The 20,823-nt window shown below is 42.6% G+C and overlaps 1 protein-coding gene across 4 annotated transcripts in view; it reads left to right on the top strand.

The window, feature by feature from the left end:
• The window catches only part of SPATA6 (spermatogenesis associated 6), a 134,088-nt gene that overhangs the window by 62,159 nt on the left and 51,106 nt on the right, over positions 1-20,823 (top strand). For all 4 annotated transcript variants that reach the window (XM_072649370.1, XM_072649369.1, XM_072649368.1 and 1 more), the window contains 2 exons: positions 714-1,016; positions 9,074-9,161. In XM_072649370.1, coding sequence (XP_072505471.1) covers positions 714-1,016; positions 9,074-9,161 — 391 coding nt within the window. The remainder of the gene's footprint in view (positions 1-713; positions 1,017-9,073; positions 9,162-20,823) is intronic.

Here is a 20,823-nt window from a genome sequence, read left to right as displayed (position 1 = left end):
AAATGCTAAATTTTAGAAACAGGCTAGTGACAATAAAATAAATGTGGGATTTATTTCCCACCCAAATTCACAGACTCCCCGAAATCTACCCACAGTCCCAGCTTAAGAACCCCTTGCCTAGTGAGAGCAGGGCGTAGAGGGATAAGATTTCCAAGAAGCCACAGACAAGGAACACTGGACAAGCTCTGGTAGTGCCCTCACGTGACTCTGGGCTCGCCAGTACTTTGTCAGCGGTCTGACCGGAAGGAAAGACTGAGCAGAGGTCTTGAGATCACAGGGCCCTGCGTCTTAGGGAAGCCCTTTCACCAGGCTGACTACAGGCCTGAGTGTCTCTCAGATGCCTTGTCAAGTCCAACAAGAGCTGCATTGTGTAATCAAGTACTCAGCTGGACCAGGATTGTTTTGCTGACATTCTGACTTAGAGAAGTTCTGCCTTTTCCAATGATCTCAAATGCAGGCTGAAATGGACACAAGGCAGGAGGTTACATTTAGGCAAAGTTTTGTAGCTTTGATATCTTTATATTTTAGATTATGTTTTTAGATGATTAAATTCAGATTATTTAGATTATCTTTTAGATTACAACCCCCAGTGGTTGAATAACAGGGCAAAGCTCCAGAGAGGAAAGGCAGGTCCTTCCCCACTTCCTGCACCTTGGACTTTGTTTGTCATTCTCCATTCCCATCACAAGGTAACCTTACATTTTCTTTTTCAGACTCAAGATAAGCCATCATACCATGCCCCCCCTCTCGAAAGGAGCCATGGTCGGATGCAAATCAGAGGGCCAACGAGATCATCTAAGAAGAAGACCAGGTCCCCAGAGAGGCACAAGTATTGCAACAACCCACGAAACTACGAACAGCCCACCATCTCTTCCAAGTCCCACTCCCCGTCCCCATACACCAAGAGGCGGATGTGCGAGCTGTCAGAGGACACCAGACGGCGGCTGGCTCATCTCAACCTGGGACCCTATGAGTTCAAAAAGGACACTGACAAACCTCCGTTTGTCATCAGACATGTATGTGTCCTCTGCACAGCGTTCCCCACTTGTGCTCCCTTGAGCCAGCGTTCTTCTCTGAAATGGTGTTCCTAAACTGCTTTTACCCTCTAGTTTATGGGAATACGTCTTCTGCTCTAAGCCCCTGTGCCCTATGCCCAGCTTTCTCTAGCGAAAAGTCATTAGAGCAAACACATCTTCTGGCCACCTTGGTAACTGGCAGAGTTAGTGATGCCATGCTTAGATCCTCTGTTTTCCTCCTGGCACAGAGGGCCACCTAACCCATCTTTGGAGTAATGACATTAGTGTTCATAGGGGCTGAGAAGGACAGGGAAAGAGTGCCAACGGCTCCTTAGGAAAGGTCTGTGGAAAGTGAGTTGTCTGGGATAGGCTCTGAAGGAATAAGGGGCCTTGGAAACAGAGAGGAGGGGGTGCCTCCTGGCAGCCCTGCAGTTTAGATGGTGCTTAACATTGCTATTTCCATTTTGGCTCCCTTGAATGATTTGGGAGCTTTTCCTGACATCAGACCCCCTACTTCCAGTTCTTTCCAACAGAACATCTCATTACCCTTGTGCTCTTTCAAGCACTTGAAGGGCATTAGGTTTCCTGTTTCCTCTCTGTCTTCTCTAGGCTAAGTGTCCCCAGCTCCCAGTCCAGAGGAGGCAGGCTGATGGAGGTGGAAGTGAATCCCTGTTGGGCTGATGGCTACCTTGTCTCCCTAAGTGTCCATCCTCTTCTGGGTCTCTCCAGTGAGAACCTCCAGAGCCCCTTCTTGCCCTGAATCTGTGGTCTTAAGGGACTCTGCAAGCCCTGCTCAGTCCAAAGTTTACCATGACATACACAGTTGGACCTTTTGTCCATTACATAATACATGGTTAAGGAAACTTAGAAACTTGGTTAAATTTAACATGTATTTATTAAGAGAAAGAGTGAAGTGTAGTGGATGTAAGTGCTGGGTTTCATTCAAGTCTATCCTGTGATCCTGGGCAGATCACTCAACCTCTGAGTGCTTCATTTGACTCTTACTTGTCTCCCGAAGTCCCTGGGGGTGTTTGGGTTCATGGAGTCCCTGACCCAAACTAAGGGAATCAGCTCCTTTTAGTTTTCCTTGTGGTTCTTTGTGGGTTGGGGAAGATGTGAAGTGTAGAGAAGACAGGGGGCTCCCCTTACTGAGGTTACAGTTTGTGGGGATGATGACAGATAGAAAGGTCCAAGAGGAGAGATGTCACTTGCACACAGGGCACCTGTTTAGCCCTCACTTTCTTGCCACTCCTGTGAGGTCAGGAGGAGTATCAGTCCTAGTTATCCAGCCTAAGGTGAAGCAGTGTGTCCAAAGTCACACGCTGACTATTGCTCCCACCATCTGCTGCCTTCACCCCTATTCATTCACATGTGTTGCTGAGTAAAGCTGGAGGAAATCACTAAACCATGCTGACCAGGTCTTCTACAAGTTTATGTTCCATGACCTCACCAGAGCCTCACTGGGGCTGGGCAGTCCTTTATCCTTCCTTAATCAGTTCACTGTCCCATTCACCATGGAGCTTTCCATATCTTCTTAAACCTCCCAGGATTTCCTTGCCCTACCCCAACCCCCTGAGAACCTTGCCTTATATTTCATTGAAAATATTGAGACCGTTTGCTGGGAGGTCTCTCTTTTCCCCTTCTCCTCACATCATATCACTCAAATACCTTCTTCTTCAAATACCATCTTCTCCTTTGCCTCATCTCACATGAAGATGTGGCCCTTCCCTTTGGGAGGGCAAATCCCTCTATATGTACCAGTGATCCCACCCCTTCTTCTCCAGCAGACTGGCCCCTTGGGCATCTTCACTTTCTCACTTATCATCCATCCTTGTCTGCTGGCTGTTTGCCTGTTTATTGCCTACAGTTATTCTCATGTCTCTTCCCCAAACCCACCCCATTCTCAAAAATTCCTCACTTGTTCCATCCATCCCCATTAGCCATTGTCCCATTTCTCTCTTCTTGTGGCTAAACCCTTGAAAAGGTTATCTACAATAAATGTCTCCACATCATTTCCTCTCCTTAACTCTTTACAGTTTGGTTTCCAACCTTACCATTCAACCAAGACTGCTCTCTCAGGTTACAAATAATCCCATAACTGCCAAGTCTAATAGCCTTTTCTCAGTCCTCATCCTTCTTGACTTCTCTGAAACCTTTGATACTTGATCATTCTCTTCTCCTTGATACTTTCTTTTCTCTGGATTTCCTTGATCTCACTCTCTCCCGAGTCTTCTACCTGTCTGATGTTCAACCTCCTTCGCTAGATCTTCATCTATCTCTTGCCTTTTAATGGTGAGTGTCCCCCAGGGCTCTGTCCTGGGCCCTTTTCTTTTTTCCTCTATGCTGTTTCACTTGGGGACCTCATTTGCTCCTACAAATTCAATTAACATCTCTATGCTGATGATTCTCAGATCTGTTTGTCCAGCCCTACCTTCTCTCCTGACCTCCAAACTTCTATCTCCAACTGCCTGTTGGACATCTTAAATTGGATGTCCCGTAGACATCTTAAACTCAGCATATCCAAAGTGGCACTCATTAGCGTTTCCCCCAAACTCACCCCTCTGTGAAACTTCCCTGTTACTGTTGAGGGCACTGCCATTCCTCCAGTCACTGAGTTCCAAGCCTGGGGGTCATCCTTCACCCTTCATCCTCTTTCCCATTCCTAGATCCAGTCCCTTCCAAGACCTATTTTACCTTCTCATTGTCTCTCATATGTGTCTGCTTCTTTCCTCTGACGTTACCACCCCCCAGGTGCAGGTCCTCAACACCTCATGTGTGGATCATTGCTGTTACTTGCTGGGGTCTTTCTGCCCTGCCCCAAATCCCTCTACCCCAGGCTAGCCTCCATTTAGCTGTCAAATTGATTTTCCTCAAGTGCAAATCTGGCCAGGCCCCCCTCCCCATTCATTCAACTCCAGTTGCCTCATGTCACTGCTAGAATCAAATACAAAAATCCACTGTTGTTAAAATCCCTTTATAACCCACTATCCCTAACTTTCCAGTCTTCTACATTATTCCTTCCCCCACCCCCTACTATTCTGGGATCCAGTGACACCTCCCGGCTTTTCCTCAAACAAGACACTCCTGATTCTGGGCATTTTCACTGACTGCCCCTGTATCTGTGATTCTCTCTTTGCCCATCTCTGCCACCTGACTTCCTTGACTTCTTCAAGTCTCAGCTAGAGTTCTGCCTCCCCCTTCCACCTTAATCATAGGACTTTCCCTTGGAGATTATCTTCAGTTTAATTTAGATGGATAGATAGATACATACATGCAGAGATGATAGACAGGCTAGATAGCCAGACAGCTAGCTAGACGATAGATGGATGGATAGACAGAGATAGATAGTATATGCAGTTGTTTTCTTGTTGTCTCCCCCATGACATCATGAGTTGTTGGAGAGCAGGGAACTTTTTTTTCGTCTTCCAGTTGTGTCCCTGGCACTTAGCACAGTACCTGGCATATGGTCAGTGCTTAATAAATGCTTCTTGACTTGGTAGAATTAGGCATTATGCCTGGGTTTTCTGACTGCAAATCCAAGGCTCTTTCTATCACTTCGTGGTTGCAAACATGACCTACAGCATATACAAGAAATAGGAGAATCTGACCAGCTTCATGGTTTTCTGAACTCAAATTTAAGTCCTTTTTACGTGAAAGAAGCATTCATTGAAATGATCTTTATTGCAGACCCAGATCCTGGCCTTGTTGAGGAGCAGCAGGGTTTTTCCTGGTGAAGTTCAAAGGTGCCTGCCTTCTTGGGGATTGATGAAGCCTTGGATGGCAGTTAGCCATTTGCAACTCATCTTTTCCTCATCTTCATGTAGGCAGATCACTCTTCACCTGGTACTGGTGCTGTCAAAACCCAGAACTCCTTCCCCAGTGCCCTCTTACTCTCTACCTCTTAAACAGCCATCGCTTGGCTGGTTCCAGTAGCCAGTGACTGTTCTCATCTTCCTGTCCTTGTCTCAGCTGTCCATCCTCCCTTTGCCTTGTCCTGATCTGGGCAAGAGCTTTTAAAGCATAATCTTCCTCATTTAAAATGCTAATGAGTGATTCTAGCCTCCTCTGCTGCGCTGACCCTATCTCTGTAAAATGTCCATGGTGGTATTTGGCAGCCTCCCTGACTGGCAGACACTTTTAAAATGTCTTTAGCTTTAATGGCTGTCCACAGTTGGGCATTTTGTGTCTGGCATAAAAGTGCAAATAGAGATCACATTCAGATCTAACTTTTAATTGGAAGGAATAGAAGCACATTTAGTTAAAATGTCTGAGTGGGGGAAGATAATAATCAGAATTATTTTTGGTTAAGTGTTAGCCACCTAAAAATTGTTCAGGGAAATACGGTTTTTAAAGTGCCTTTGCTTTAATATTCTCTAATTTTTCACTTTGCTGCTTGACGTGAAATGATTTTAATATAGAGGCAGTTTTAAAAATTATTTTTACCCAACCCATTTTTCTTTCTAGCTCTCTTGGACAATAATATAATCATGCCCAATTCATGTAACAAATACTCATCTAAGAATCTCACCTTATATCGCAGTTCACAGTTGACCACATTTAGATATGTTATCACATTCGAGCCTTTACTAGTCCTCTGAAGGTATTCTTTTATATTGAGTTTAGAGGGCTTTCCTCCACATCTTTATTATAATAGTAATAACTCACATTTCCCTAGTGTCTGGAGGTACCCTGAAGGCTTTCCTGATGGCCACTCAGCATTGGGGGTGATGAGAATTGACATTCATCACTTTCAAGTTTGCAAAGTGCTTTAAATACACTCTGTAAAATGCAGAGCTTATGCTGGGTGACGTCTTGGATGCTCTAATCTCCTTGAAGTCTCACTTTAACCCTGTGAGGTAGGTCTGATGGATATTGTGAGTCCAACTTTACAGATGAGCAAACTGAGGCTCAGAAGATTGATGTGTAGAGGTTCCCTTGAGCTTTCAAGCGTCCAAGGTAGACTCTCCAAGTTCCACACTGCCCACTCTGCCATGGGTAGGATGTGGAGGAGGATCCCCATGGCACAGAAGAGAATAATGAAGTCTGGAGAGATGAAATCTGATCCAGTCACCCACAGTTAGTCACTGACAGCTTTGGGGGTGGGACTCAAGCTCCTGATTTTAAGACCATCGTCCTGTATTTTTTAAAAACTGTAATCACACTCTTCCTCTACCTTGAATTCAATTCCTTCATTAGAGTTTGGTTGAATATTATCTTTTGTCTCATTTCTATTCAGTTCAACAAATATGCTTTTGATAGGATCCTAGATCTAGAGCTAGAAGAACCCTCAGAATCTATTCCCTTCATTTTACAGAGAAAGAAACTGAGGTCCAAAGAAGCTAGTTGACTATCCCAGGGTCTCACAAGTAGTCAAGGTCAGAGATGGGGTTCAAAATCTGACCCTCTGACCCCAGAATTATTGGTCTTTAGACCCCCTCAGAGCCTGCTAGGGAGAAAGGCTTTTGCCTTCAGTTTCCAGGCAGCATATTTTAGTGGACAAGGTACCAGGCCTGGGGTAAGGAGACCTGGGCTGGCATCCTGGCTCCAATATCTTCCAGCTGGGTTATTAGCAGAGATGCGTCTCTGATCTGTCAAATGGGGCTATAATTCTTGAACCCTCTGCATCCCTTGGGGCTGTGAAAAACAGGTATTGCTCACCTTCATGTGTGGTAGGAATGGAAGTTAGGAGTTGTGTGTCCTTCACGATGAGATGGCTCAATCAGTGAAGGGCAGGGATTCCTCTAGTCGGAGATGAGTCTGGTGAGCTGAGGAGAAGAGCCCCAGGTGACCAGCTACAATTCCTGAGCTTCTCACAAAGTCCCAATTACCCCCAACCTTGACCATCCTCATAATTTTGTGCCTGGGCCTCCATTGCCTTCTGTTCTTTCAACCCTGTGATTCCTTCTAGCAGACACTGATTTACACTGCAGCCAGCTTGGATTTTCATTGCCATGCTTTCTTTCTTTCTTTTTTTTAAATTTATTTATTTTTAGTTTATAGCATTCAGTTCCACAAGCTTTTGAGTTCCAGATTTTCTCCACCCCCCTTCCCAAGACAGCGCGCAGTCTGATAGTCTCTACATTTACATTCACATTAAACATATTTTCACATTAGTCATGTTGCAAAGAAGAATTTTAACCAGTGGAGCGAACCACAAGAAAGAAGAAATAAAACCCAAAAGAGCAAATTGTCTGCTTCGACCTGCATTTGGACTCAAATCCTTCCTCTGGACGTAGATGGCATTTTCCATCATGAGCCTTTTGGAGTTGTCTTAGAGCCTTACATTGCTGAGGAAGCTAAGTCTGTCCAAGTCAGTCATCCAACAATGTTGCTGTCACTGTGTACAGTGTTCTCCTGGTTCTGCTCACCTCACTCAGCATCAGTTCATTTATATGAACTTTCCAGGTTTTTCTGAAGTCTGCTTGCTCGTCATTCCTAATAACACAGTAGCGTAACATTACATTCATATACCACAACTTGGTCAGCCATTCCTCAATTGATGGGCAGCCCCTCAATTTGCAGTTCTTTGCCACTACAAAAAGAGCTGCTATAAACTGTACGTATGGGTCCTTTTCCCATTTTTATGATCTCTTTGGGATACAGCCCTAGAAGTGGTATTGCAAGGTCAAGGGGTATGCATGTTTTTATAGCCCTTTGAACATAGTTCCAAATTGCTCTCCAGAATGGTTGGATCAGTTCACAACTCCACCAACAATGCATTAGTGTTCCAATTTTGCTACATCTTCTCTAGTATTTATAATTTTCCTGTTTTGTCATGTTAGCCCACCTGACAGGTGCGATGGGGTGTTAAAGAGTTGTTTTGATTTTCATTTCTCTAATCAATACTGATTTAGAGCATTTTTTCATATGCCTATAAATATCTTTAATTTCTTCCTCTGAAAACTGCCTGTTCATATCCTTTGACCATTTATCATTTGGGGAGCTTTATTTTCTTTAAACAAGATAGGCAAAAAGAACTAGAGGTGAGTCCTGGTCAGAAATCGGGGACAGCTTTGAACAGGGGATATGCATGGAACCAGATCCACTGCAGTCACAACAGCCTTGGGCCATTCTGCTGGCAGGGACCAACCCAGAAGACCCTGGTCCACTGGGACTCCAAGAGGCACCCTAGGTGGTTTGAAGAACCTCTTTTATTAGTAGCTATTGTTATTTATATCACCACCAGAATTCGTCCCAGTACCTCTCCTGCCTCCTCCCAGAGAGCCATCTCATATAATGAATTTAATATTTTAAAGGAAAAAAATCAGCAAAACAAATAAGTACATGGGAAAAGTCCAGAAATATATGCAGTGTTCCATGCCCATGGAACTCTCAGTTCATCAGAGGAGTCAGGTGGGAATGTTTTCTCTACCTGTTCTTAGGAGCATTTCTCTTATAATGAGTGACATTCTTTCATATGGTTGTTAATAGTTAGCCTTTGACCATTTATCTTTTGGAGAATGATTTTTGTCATTTGTGTGTATATAAATTAGTTGTCTATTTATTTTGGATACCAACCCTTATCTGAGAAATTTAGTAAAAAAAAAAAGAAAAAAGATTCCCCCCTTCCTGTGTTTAACTGCTTCCCTTTTTATTGTAGCTGCATTGATTTTATTTGTATAGAATCTTTTCAGTTGTATGTAATCACCGTTACATATTTTCACTTGTAATTGTCTATATCCCTTGTTTTGTAAAGAATCCGTCTGCTACTCATACCTGCGTCAGTCACATGATTTGCTGCTCTTTTAATATTTGTGGTATTATCTTTAAGATTAAGATCACATGTCCATTTCTGTTTGTTGTGGAATATGACCTCTGGTGTTGGTCTCAGCCTAGTTTCTGCCTGACTTCTTCCCAGTGTTTTTTCCCCAGCATTCAGGGAACTCTTTGTTATGAAATTCATGTTTTCTGCTGCTCTGTCTGTGCTTCTGACTCCTCTTTGCCTGGCCTGCTCTGTTAATGTTCCTGTCTGTCTTTGACCGGTGCCAGACAGCTTTGATGGCTTCTTTTCCACTGTTTTTCATGCCATTCTAACTTCTGAATTCTGCTCTCTCTAGGCTGACCCACCAAGTCCCAATCCTGAAATTCTTCTTGGACCTAATGGCAGAGAACCTTCAAGAGAAGGATGGTGCAAGTTGCACAACGGTGAGCTGGGGTTTGTGTGCACGTGTATGCATGACCTTTCTTTTGGGGTTGGGGGTTGGGGAAGGGTCTGTGCTTATCCAGACTAGGATCATATAACTGGGAATTCAGCCAGGCCAGGCCAACAAGTGTTCAAGTGCCTGCTACATGAAAGTTTGGTATCAAACCTGTGTCTTCCTAAAGTCCAACTATACCACACTGTATCATGAGGAAGAATAGGTCCTTCCTGTTGACGGTCTGGTTCCTTACCCTTCTGCTCCCTAGCCCTGGAGGACCAGTGTTTCTGTGCCACATTCGCTAATGTTTCCAGTGCATTTACTATGTGGGTCAACCTAGTGGGATGAACAAAGAGCTGAGGTCAAAAGCCAATGGGTATCTTCTTAACCATCTTCTTTGTGTATATGATAATAATACCTTCTACCACCACCCCCTTCTGTAGTTAAGAAAGCGCTCTCCTCACCACTAGCTTGTGAAGAAGGTCCTACAAGTTTGCATATCCTTGTGGAACAAAGGGCCTACAGTCATAGCATTCAGAGGTGGAGGGGAGAGTTGAGCTAACTGCCTCCTTTTACAAATGGCATAAATAATCCATAGATATCTTATCTATTCCTGTTGGCAGTCAGCAGAGAGACCTAGATGTGTGACTTTGGGCAAGTCACTTAACCCCACTTGACTCATCCTAGGTCGTCTCTAATCATCCTGATGAATATCTGGTTACTGGATTCAGATGATTCTGGAGGAGAAGTGAGGCTGGTGATCTGCCCTCCCTCACTCAAAACAAAGATCAGTGCAAGTCATGTCATTATTTCTCTGATGGCATGGTCTTCTTTGGTAATGAAGGATAAACACACACAGCAGAGAGCCAATGGCAAGCACTGAACTCATACCTAGTTACTGGCCTCTGTCAGACACTCCACCTTCAGTATGTCCTCAGTGACACATGCCCTTGTCTCACCCCTTCATTGATGCCTGTTAGGGACTGTGGTCAAAGAACTTCCATCTCTCCCACCCTTTACTTCAGTTGGCCCCAGGATGACAACAGCAAGAGAAATTCACTGTATTTCTAAGCCTTTCCTTATAGATGGGACCTGTCAGAACTGAGGATCCATTGCTATGTGTCAAGAAGTGAGGGTTCACATATATTACCCTACAACACTGAAGGAGGTTGGAGAATTGGTGGAGGGTGAATTATTTCTGATCAATTAATGCATAAATTTCATCAGAATTGCAATTGTTGTCTTTAGTGAATGCACTGGGGACTTTATGTCTCATCGACTATGCCAACTGGAAGCATGGACAGGTCCTAGGAAAGCTCTGAATTGGATCTCAGCCACAGATTGTGTCTGCTTCCTTAGGAACAGTCTAGCTGGGTTCAGAGAGACTCATTACCACCTTCTGAGTCAAAGAGAAATATGGTTGGTTGTTGACCTTCTTCTTCAAAGAGGACCAGTGTGGCTGATCAGACGAATATGAGCTCAGAATGCTCTACCACAGGTTGTGCACAGATAGTCTATGTGAATATTTGGGGTGAATATCCCAAATTTGCACATCCTGTGTTTACTTTGTGCTGCCTCAATTCTGCTTTGCTCAAAGAGCACAGCACCCTTTCTGATGTGCGCACACCATGCTGAGCAGTCCTGTGCCAGTGTCTCCCATGTTGCACAGTCAAATCCAAAGTTCCTGAGAAAGACCTTGAGAGTGTGTTTGTATTGTTTCTTCTGGCCACCATGTGATCTCCTGCCCCGTGCAAGTTCTCCATAAAATAGTCTTTTTGGCAAGCGTACATTTTGCATTCAAACAACATAGCCAGCCCATCGGTGTTGTGCTCTCTGAAGCATGGTTTGAATATTTGGCAGTTCAGCTCGAGCAAGGACTTCAGTGTCTGGTACCTTATCCTGCCAGGTGATCCTCAGAATCTCCCTGACAGTTCAAATGGAAACAGTTCAGTTTCCTGGCATGGCGCTGTCAGGCATGTCCATGTTTCACAGGCATACAACAGTGAGGTCAGCACAATGGCTCTGTAGACCTTCAGTTTGTGAGTCAGTCTAATACCTCTTCTCTCCCAAATGTTTCTTTGGAGCCTCCCAAACCCTGAGCTAGCTCTGGCAATGCATGCATCAACCTCATTGTCAATGTGTACATCCCTGGAAAGTACACTACCAAGGTAAGTGAACTTATCCACAGCATCCAACACTTCTCCATTTGTTGTAACTGATGGTTCCACATATGGATGGTGTGATCGTGGCTGATAGAGCACCTGTGCTATTTTGGTGTTAATTATCAGGGCAAAATTAGCACAGGCAGCAGAAAATTGATCCATACTTTGTTGCATCTCAGCTTCAGAGGCTGCATTGAGTGCACAATCATCTGCAAACAGAAAATCATGCACCAACACTCCCTCCACTTTGGTCTTGGCTTGTAACCTTTTCAAACTGAAGAACTTACCATCAGTGTAGTAGTTGACCTTGATGCCATGTTCATCCTCATTGAAAGTGTTTGTCAACATGGCAGAAAACATCATGCTAAAAAGCACGGGAGCAAGCACACAGCCCTGTTTCACTCCATTAGTGACTGGGAAGGCACAAGAGCTTTGTCCATTATACAGAACCCAGACAAACATGCCATCATGAAATTCACATACAATATTGATGAACTTCTCCAGGCAACCAAATTTTGACATAATTTTCTATAAGCCCTCATGACTAACAGTGTCAAAGGCCTTGGTCAGATCTGCAAACGTATACAGACCTCTGTTCTGCTCCTGGCATTTCTCCTAGAGTTGTCGGGCAGCAAGAACCATATCAATTGTTCCTCAGCCCTTTCTGAAGCCACACTGGCTCTCAGGTATATGCCCATCTTCCAGGTAAAGGATCAGCCTATTAATGAAGACTCTAGCAAGAATTTTGCCAGCAATGACTAAGAGAGAGATCCCCCTGTGATTGTCTCAGGACAGTCTATTCCCTTTACCCTTATAGAGATGGACAATGGAGGCATCCTTGAATTCCTGGGGGATAACCTCCTCTTGCCATATAACCTGGAAAATTTCAGTCAGCTTTTGTATGAGCATTGGTCCCCCTACCTTGTAAATCTCAGCTGGAATAGAATTAGCACCAGGTGCTTTGTCACATGAAAGGAGCCTAATGGCCCTCAAAGCCTCTTCTTCAGTTGGAAGTTCAGCTAAGGAGGAATTGACTTCAACCTGAGGTAAACGATCAATGGCCTCAACATTGATTGATGATGGTCTATTGAGAACACTGTGGAAGTGTTCAGCCCATCTCTCTAGGATCATGTCTTTGTCACTAATCAATGTGGCTCCATCAGCACTGAGTAGTTGTGATGCACCATAGATTTTTGATCCATAAATAGCTTTCAGGGAATCATAAAAGTGCTTTGGATTGTTACTATCAGCATAAAACTGAATTTCATCTGCCTTCTTACTGAGCCAGGAATCTTGCATCTCTCTAAGCTTTGCTTGTACTTTGCTTTGGATGGAATTAAATGCTGCCTTCTTAGAGGTGGATGAACTATCCTGCTGCTAAATCCTGTGGAGTTCACGTTTTTCGTTTAGCAGCTTCTGAATTTCCCCATCTTTTTCATCAAACCAGTCTTGGTGTTTGTAAGTGTTCTGACCCAGATGAGCAAATGCAGTGCTGTACACCAAACCTCTGAGAGCTGTCCACTCCTTTTCTGTTCCACTATTGCCAACTGTGTGTTGGCTCAACTTTCCCTCCAAGTCAGCAGCAAACTGTTCATGCTCAGAGAAGAGCTCTAATTTGTTGACATTAATTCTTCTGGTAGTCATTTTGCCTTGGGATTGGCACTTTTGATGAATGCGAATATTTAGCTTGGAAAAAATAAGTCTATGATCAGTCCAGCACTCTGCACCATACATTGCCTTTGTCACTCTCACATCTTGTCTGTCTCTTTTCCTTACAATCACATAATCACATAAGAGAAATATAAGTGACAAATGGCCCAAAGTCCTCTTTCACATTTGTTGAAGTGGAAGAAATGATGATACAGTGCTTAGACCATTGATCGGCATTAACTGAGGTCTTGTCCAGGGACCAATGGGTAGCCATACTCCTGGAGGAACTGACTCATACTAGTCTTAACCTTTACACTATCAATGAAGGGAGAAAGCAGAAGGGAACTCAGGGTAATGGAAGGATAGTTCTTGTTCTGGGGAGGAATGTAAAAACATGTGTTTATGGAATAGTTCTGCTTTGTGTCCAGAGCAACAGGAAAATTAATTTCATGGGATGCTTAGTTAACCTGGATTGCAATGCTTTTGGTGTTGAAAGACCTTCATGACCTGGGTCCCTTTGACCTTTCCTGTTTTCTTCTACCTTACTCCAAGACACATCTTCTTTGCTCTAGGGTCATTGACTTTCTTACTTTTCCTTAAATAAGACACTCCATCTCCCAACACTAGACATTTTCACTGACTGTCCGTGGAATGATCTCTGCCTCCAAACTTCCCCAGCTTCCTTCAAGTAAAGTCATTCCAGACCTCCATTAATGGTAGTGCTTTCTGCAGTTGTTTTCTTCAGTTTATCCTATCTGTAGCTGTTTGTACTGAGATGTTTGTGTTTTGTCCACCACTAGACTGGGAGGTCCTTGAGGGCAGGAGGTGACATTTGCCTTTATTATTTTTTCAGTACTTAACACAGTGCCTGACACGTAGTAGGTGCTTAATAAGTGTTTGTGGACTTACAAAAAGTTCCTTTGTCTTAACTACATTTCTCCAGTGATGACAGGAGTAGAGTGCTTGAAAAGAGTGCAAAGTTAATAAATACTTGGGCATGTTATGGTTTCTATGCATGTGAACTTTCCAGAACTGTTAGAGGAAAAGAACCCTTATCTCTACCAAGACCACTAAAGCCAAAAGAAAGTGGCCATGACATCCAAGTCAGGCTCCAGCTTCTCTTTGGAGAAGTAACAAAAGGAGTTGGTGAAATTGGTCTTGTCATGCTTTTGTAGATGTCAACAATCCACCTGTCCTGATTGGGCACCCTGCTGGGCCTGAGGATAAAGACAGCAATGAAACCGACAGAGTGAAATGGTTTTTCTCCATGATAGTCTCCAGTGAAGGGCCTCATGTCCATGGCACATTAGGATAGTGTGAAGGAGCTGGGCATCTTTCGACTGTAGAAGGAGAAGAATTGAGGGTAGAAAAGGGACATGAGAGTTTGAGGGGCTGGGCAGAGTCAGGAAGAATGGGTTCAGGTTGCAGAGAAGCCACAAGAGTTCTTCCAAAGGGAAATAAGCTTCCTCAAGCTTGTGGGGGTCTTTAGGCAGAGGCTAGATGCCTGCTGGATAGGAGAAATGTGGCAGAGAAAGAATTGATGAGCCTGGACTATTGATTGACTTTGTGAGGTGAAGGAGCATGAAGGACAGAGCAATACTGCCAAAGTAGCACTTCATGAGAAATTTGATCAGTTTGTATTTCACTGTTCATGACTTGCTTTTGCAAGACCACCAGGAAAACAATTGCCGTCTAGTTACCATTCTGTTGCAGAGAATGAAGAGATAGAGACACTTTATGAAGAACTCAGTGAAGTTTTCCAAATCGAGCAGACATATTTTGATACTCACTGATTTCAATGAAGAGGTGGGAATAGGTGAGGAGGCAAAAAAATTAGGTTGGAAAATACAGCTCAGGAGAAAGGAAGGAGAAAGGCTAAACTTTTGTTAACAAAACATAATTTCTAAATATCACAAATGCCTTCTTTGGGGAGTCAGTAAACATAGCACTAAGTAACATCTTCTAAAAGAAAACTGGAGGACTTCTGGGAGTCAAGATGGAGGAGTAAGCAGTAAAACTCTCCCATATTCACTTCCAAACACTCATAAAATAGTGCCCTAAAAATCCTGGAATAGTAGAACCAGCAAAAAAGATGGAGTGAAACAATCTTTTAGCCCCAGAAACTTGGAAGATTGGCAGGAAAAGTTTGTCTCATAGCAGTGAAAGGAGAACACAGTCCAGGACAGGAGGCATCACAGCAAGCCAGTAGCAAGCCCCACCTCAGCAAACCAGTGGGAGATCCTCAGCCCCTGTGTGGTAGAGCGGACAGGCACCAACACCAGGACTCCCAGATGCCTCAGGATAGCCAGGGGAATGGGCAGACACCAGCTCTGAGAACCACTACATGCATCAGCATAGCCCCAGGAAATGATAAAACACCCCACCATCCCCAGCCCACGTCAGACACCAGTACTAGGACACTCCTCTAGCCTCCATCAGTGCCAGCCACCTTCTACCCCACTGCCTTAGCACAGCACCAGAAAGGGTCTCCTATGGACCCAGAGCAATATCAGTGCAATACTAGGTAAACAGCCAAGGCCTTCAGCCCCTGGCACAAGAAGCCTGAGACAGTGCCCTTTCCATTCTGGGAGCAGAGCTCAAATTTAAAAGAAAGGATGAAGACCAAAAAAGAACAACAAAAAAGAATTTGACCATAGAAAGTTATGGTGACAGAGAAGATTAAGAAACAAACTTAGGAGGACAACAATGTCAAAACATCTGTGGACAAAGCCCCCAGCAAAAAGAAGTGGTCTCAAGCCCAGAAAGAACTCATGAAAGAGCTCAAAAGGAAGATATAAAATGATATTAGTGGTAAAAGAAAAATGGGAAAAAAATAAGAATGATGCAAGTGAATTATGGGAAAAGAGTTGATAGTTTGGAAAAAGAAAACAACTGCTTAATTGGCCAAATGGAAAAGGAAATATAAAAATCCATTGAAGAAAAGGACTCCTTAAAAATACAATTGGCCAAATAGAAAAGGAAATACAAAAATTAATTGAGTAAAACAACTCCTTAAAAGTTAGAACTGGGCAAGTGGAAGCTAATGACTCTGTGTGACATCAAGAATCAAATTCAAAGGAATAAAAAATTGAAGAAAATATAAAATACCTCATTGGAAAAACAACTGACCTGGAAAATAAATTCAGGAGAGACAATGTCAGAAGCATTGGACTACCAGAAAACCATAATCAAAACGAGGCTGTGGACAGCATCTTTCAAGAAATTATCAAGGAAAACTGTCCTGATATCCTGGAACCAGAGGGCAAAATAAACATTGAAAGAATCCACTGATCACCTCAGGAAAGAAATCCCAAAATAAAAACTCCAAGGAACTTTATAGCCAAATTTTAGAACTATCAGGTCAAGAAAAAATACTGCAAGTGGTCAGAAAGAAACAATTCAAATATTGGGGATCCACAATCAGAATTACACAGGACTTAGTAACTGCAGTATTAAAGGATCAGAGGTCATGGAACATGATATTTCTAGAAGGCAAAGGAGCTAGGACTGCAACCAAGAATCACCTGCCTGGAGAAATTAAGCACAGTACTTCAAAGGAACAAATGGTCATTCAATGAAATAGAAGGATTTCATCTTTCATAAAGAGAAGACCAGAATTGAGCCAAAAATTTGATCTCCAATATCAAGACCCAAAAGAAGCCTAAAAAGTTAAAAGGGGAAGGAAAACATAAGGGATTCACTGGAGCTGAACTGTTTACATCCTTGCATGGGAAGATGAGACTTGTACTTCTTAAAATTTATACACTAATAGCATAGATAGTATAGCTAGAAGGAAGGTACATAGACAAGAGAGTACAGGTGAATTTGAGAGAATGATGTAAAAAAATAAGAGACGAGAAGGGTACACCGGGTACAGAAGGAAGGAGAGTTAGAATGGGGAAAACTATTTCAGATGAAGAGGCATTGAAAAACTTTTTACAGTGGAGGGACAAATGGAAGGATGGGTGATGGGCATCACTTGAACCTCACACTCATCAGTATTGGCTCATAGAGGGAATTAACACACACAGTCAGTTGAATATAGAATCTGTCTTACCTGACAGAAAAGAAGGAGAGAAGGAGAATAAGTAAAAGATGCAGGGGGGATTTGACAGAAAAGAGGGCAGACCGGGGGAGGCTGTAGACAGAAGCAAAACACTGTTGAGGAGGGAAAGGGTGAAAAGAGAGAGAGGGCAAACAGGAGGAAAAATAGAATGGAGGGAAATACACAGTTAGTAACCATAACTGTGAATGTGAGTAAGATGAACTCTCCCATAAAATGGAAGCAAATAGCAGAATGGATCAAACACCAGAATCCTACAATATGTTGTTTATAAGAAACACACTTGAAGCAGAGAGACATACAGAGAGTAAAGTACAGAATCTATTATGCTTCAACTGAAGTAAAAACAAAAGCAGGGATAGCAATCCTGATCTTATACAAAGAAAAAGCAAAAATAGACCTAATTAAAAGAAATAAGGAATGAAACTACAGCTTGCTAAAAGGCACCACAGACAATGAAGTAATATCTATACTAACATATATACACCAAGTGGTATAGCATCTAAATTCTTAAAAGAGAAGTTAAGTGAATTACAGGAAGAAATAGACAGCAAAACTATACTAGTGGGGGACCTCAGTTGTCCCCTTTCAGAACTTGATAAATCCAACCAAAAAAGAAACAAGAAAGAAACTAAGGAGGTAAATAGAATATTAGAAAAGGTAGATATTTACAGACCTTTGGAGAAAAATGAATAGCAACAGAAAGGAATATACCTTTTTGTCAGCAGCACATGGCAGCTATTCAAAACCATCTATTAGGTCATAGAAACCTCAAAAACAAATTCAGATCATAATGCAATAAAAATTACATTCAACAAAGGACAGTGAGAAGATGGATTAAAAATTAATTGAAAACTAAATAATCTAAATCCTAAAGAATAAGTGAGTCAAAGAACAAATCATAGAAACAATCATTTCATTAAAGAGAATGACAACAATGAGACAACATCTGAAAACTTGTGCTTTGTAGCCAAATTAGTACTTAGGGGAAATTTTATTTCTCTAAATTCTTACATCAACAAAATAGAGAAAAAGCAGATCAATGAATTAGGCATGCTACGAAAAAACTGGGAAAAGAACAGATTAAAAATCCCCAGTTGAGCACCAAATGGGAAATCCTGCAAACCAAAGGTAAGATTAATAAAATTGAAAGTAAAAAAACAAACAAAAAGCTATTGAACTAATAAATAAAACAAGGGGCTGGTTTTATGAAAAAAAAACCCAGTAAGATAGATAAGCTATTGGTTAATTTGATTTAAAAAAAGAAAGAAGTAAACCAAATATCCAGTACCAAAACTGAAAAGGGTAAAATCACCACCAGTGAAGAAGAAATTAAAACAGGAAATGTTTGGTCCAATTATATACCAACAAACCTGACAATCTTGAGTGAAGTCAATTAATGTTTGCAAAAATATAAATTACCTAAATTAACATATTAGGAAATAAAATGTCTAAATAGCCCCATTTTAGAAAAAGCAATTGAACAAGCCATTAATGAACTCCCTATGAAAAAATTCCGAGGACCAGATGGGTTGACAAGAGAATTCTATCAAATATTTAAAGAACAATTAATTCCAATACTATATAAACTATGTAGAAAAATTGATAAACTTTTATGACACAAATGGGGTGCTGATACCTAAACCAGGAAGAGCTAAAACACAGAAAGAAAATTATAGACCAGTTTTCCTAATGAATATCAATGCAAAAATTTTGAACGAAATAGTAGCAAGGTGATTATAGCAACATATCACAAGGATTACATACTATGATCATGGGGGATTTACACCAGGAATGCACGATTGGTTCAATAGTAAATTATCAATTTACTATTGATAATTTATCAATATTGATAATGATAATTATCAATAACGAAATCAACAGAAATCACATGATTATCTCAATAGATGCTGAAAAAGCTTTTGACAAAATACGGCACCCATTCCTATTAAAACACTAGAGAGAATTGCTTAGAGGAAGAGCGTCACATTATTATAGTTCCCGTTTTGCTGATGGAGAAACACTGAGGGAGACGTTGTCATGAAGAAAGATCTGCGCGGGGCTCTGGCTCTGACTTTCTTTTCCTTGCAGTCACTTCTATGCAGGGCAGGTGGAATTTCCTCATGAGGTACCTGCTCTGTGTCTGACTTTGGGAAGAGCTTTGCAACGCAGAGCAGGTATTCAAACCCATTCCTTGGTGAATGGTGCCCATGAGCTCCCTTTGGTCAGGCTGGGAGAGGGAGAACATGATGTTCACCTTCCTTGGGAGGTCCATGTGGACCTGCTTCCCCTTCCATGCCAAGACCGAATTTATTCATCAGCCTTGATGGGAGCAAGTGCATTTCAGAGTCAAAGGCCTGGATTTGGAGTCAGACCTGAATTCAAATCCTGCCACAGATACTTAGAAGCTTGTGACTCAGGGCAAGCTGCTTAACCTCTGTCTGCCTGTTTCCTCCTCTGTAAAATGGAGATAATAGTATTGTTTACCTCTCAGGGTTTTTGTGAGAAAATACTATTCAAACCTTAACACACTATAGAGGCAGCTAGGATGAGCAGTGCTGGAGACTGCTGGGCTTGAGGCACTGATGAGCAGGGAAGCCCTGGAGAAATCCTTTAACCCGCCGTCTGCTTCAGTTTCCTCACCTGTAAAATGGAAACATAATAACATCTTCCTCCCCAGGTTGTCGTGAGGGTAAATACAATGAGGTAATGTTTGTAAAGCGCTTTGTGAACCTTAAGCTCTAGAAATCCTAGTAATAATAATAGTGGTCGTAGTACTATTACTAATGTTTATACATTTTACATAATTATGATGATGTTTACATAAATTAGGTTTTTGTATTTATATAACAGCACATTCAAATGTATTAAAATGATAATACGTTTATTATTCCTTGGCTTGTTCCCCTCCCGTCAAGGGGTTTCCTCCCTCTGTCCTTTGCCACTTGTGCCAACGACAATATGCACAAACCGATCCTTCAGGCTAGAGTTCTAGCCTTCTCTGTGAAGCCTACCCTGACTCCCCACCCTTTCAGTCTGGGCCCAACAATTGACTGTTTGATGTCTGACGATCACCCTAACTCAGCTAGACAAAGCTCACCACCATCAAGTGTGTTGTCCAGGAGAGTACTGGGGCACTGACTCTGGAAGGAGGATCTCTGTTGCTACTGTCCTTTTTGTTAGTGCTGGCAAGTGAGAGAGTGGGGTACAGTGCCTGATTTAGAGTATCACCATCCATGTGTAGAACTGGCTGGCTGCTAACGTTAGGAGAATGAGGGGTGTTATAACCTTCCTATAGCCAAGAACTGACATCCCTTGATTGGAATAGCTCCCAGAAGGTGGGTAATATAAATGTTAACCTAAGAATTCTAGACTTCCAGTCCAAATGGCCTCCTCAGATGACCACACAGCTCCCCTATACCTTCTCTGGCAAAACTCTGAAGCCTACAGCAGACTGACTAATGATCAGCAAATTCAATGAGGAAGCTTAGTGAGTGACTTTTTCCCATTCTACAACTATATAAAAAGTCAGCCAGAAGCTCACAGGCAATAGGAAAGGGAATCCTCTATCAAAGCCAGCCCCAGGGAAAGGTAGCCTCCCAATACAACCAAAGGTGGACGGAGGACACATGTGGCCTGCAAGACTTTGTGTCCCAGGCAGCAAGAGAGGGTGACTGCCTTGAGAAAGCCCCAGGGTAGGAACCTTGGAAGATCTGAGGACCAGCAGTGACCAGTGAGGGCCTCATTCCTCAGACCAGGACAGGCCTAGGGTCTCTGAGGCTCCTAACACCCTG

The sequence above is a fragment of the Notamacropus eugenii genome, chromosome 2 (assembly GCF_028372415.1).
Source record: "Notamacropus eugenii isolate mMacEug1 chromosome 2, mMacEug1.pri_v2, whole genome shotgun sequence".
Lineage (NCBI taxonomy): Eukaryota > Metazoa > Chordata > Mammalia > Diprotodontia > Macropodidae > Notamacropus > Notamacropus eugenii.
This window is presented reverse-complemented; position numbering and strand designations above follow the sequence as displayed.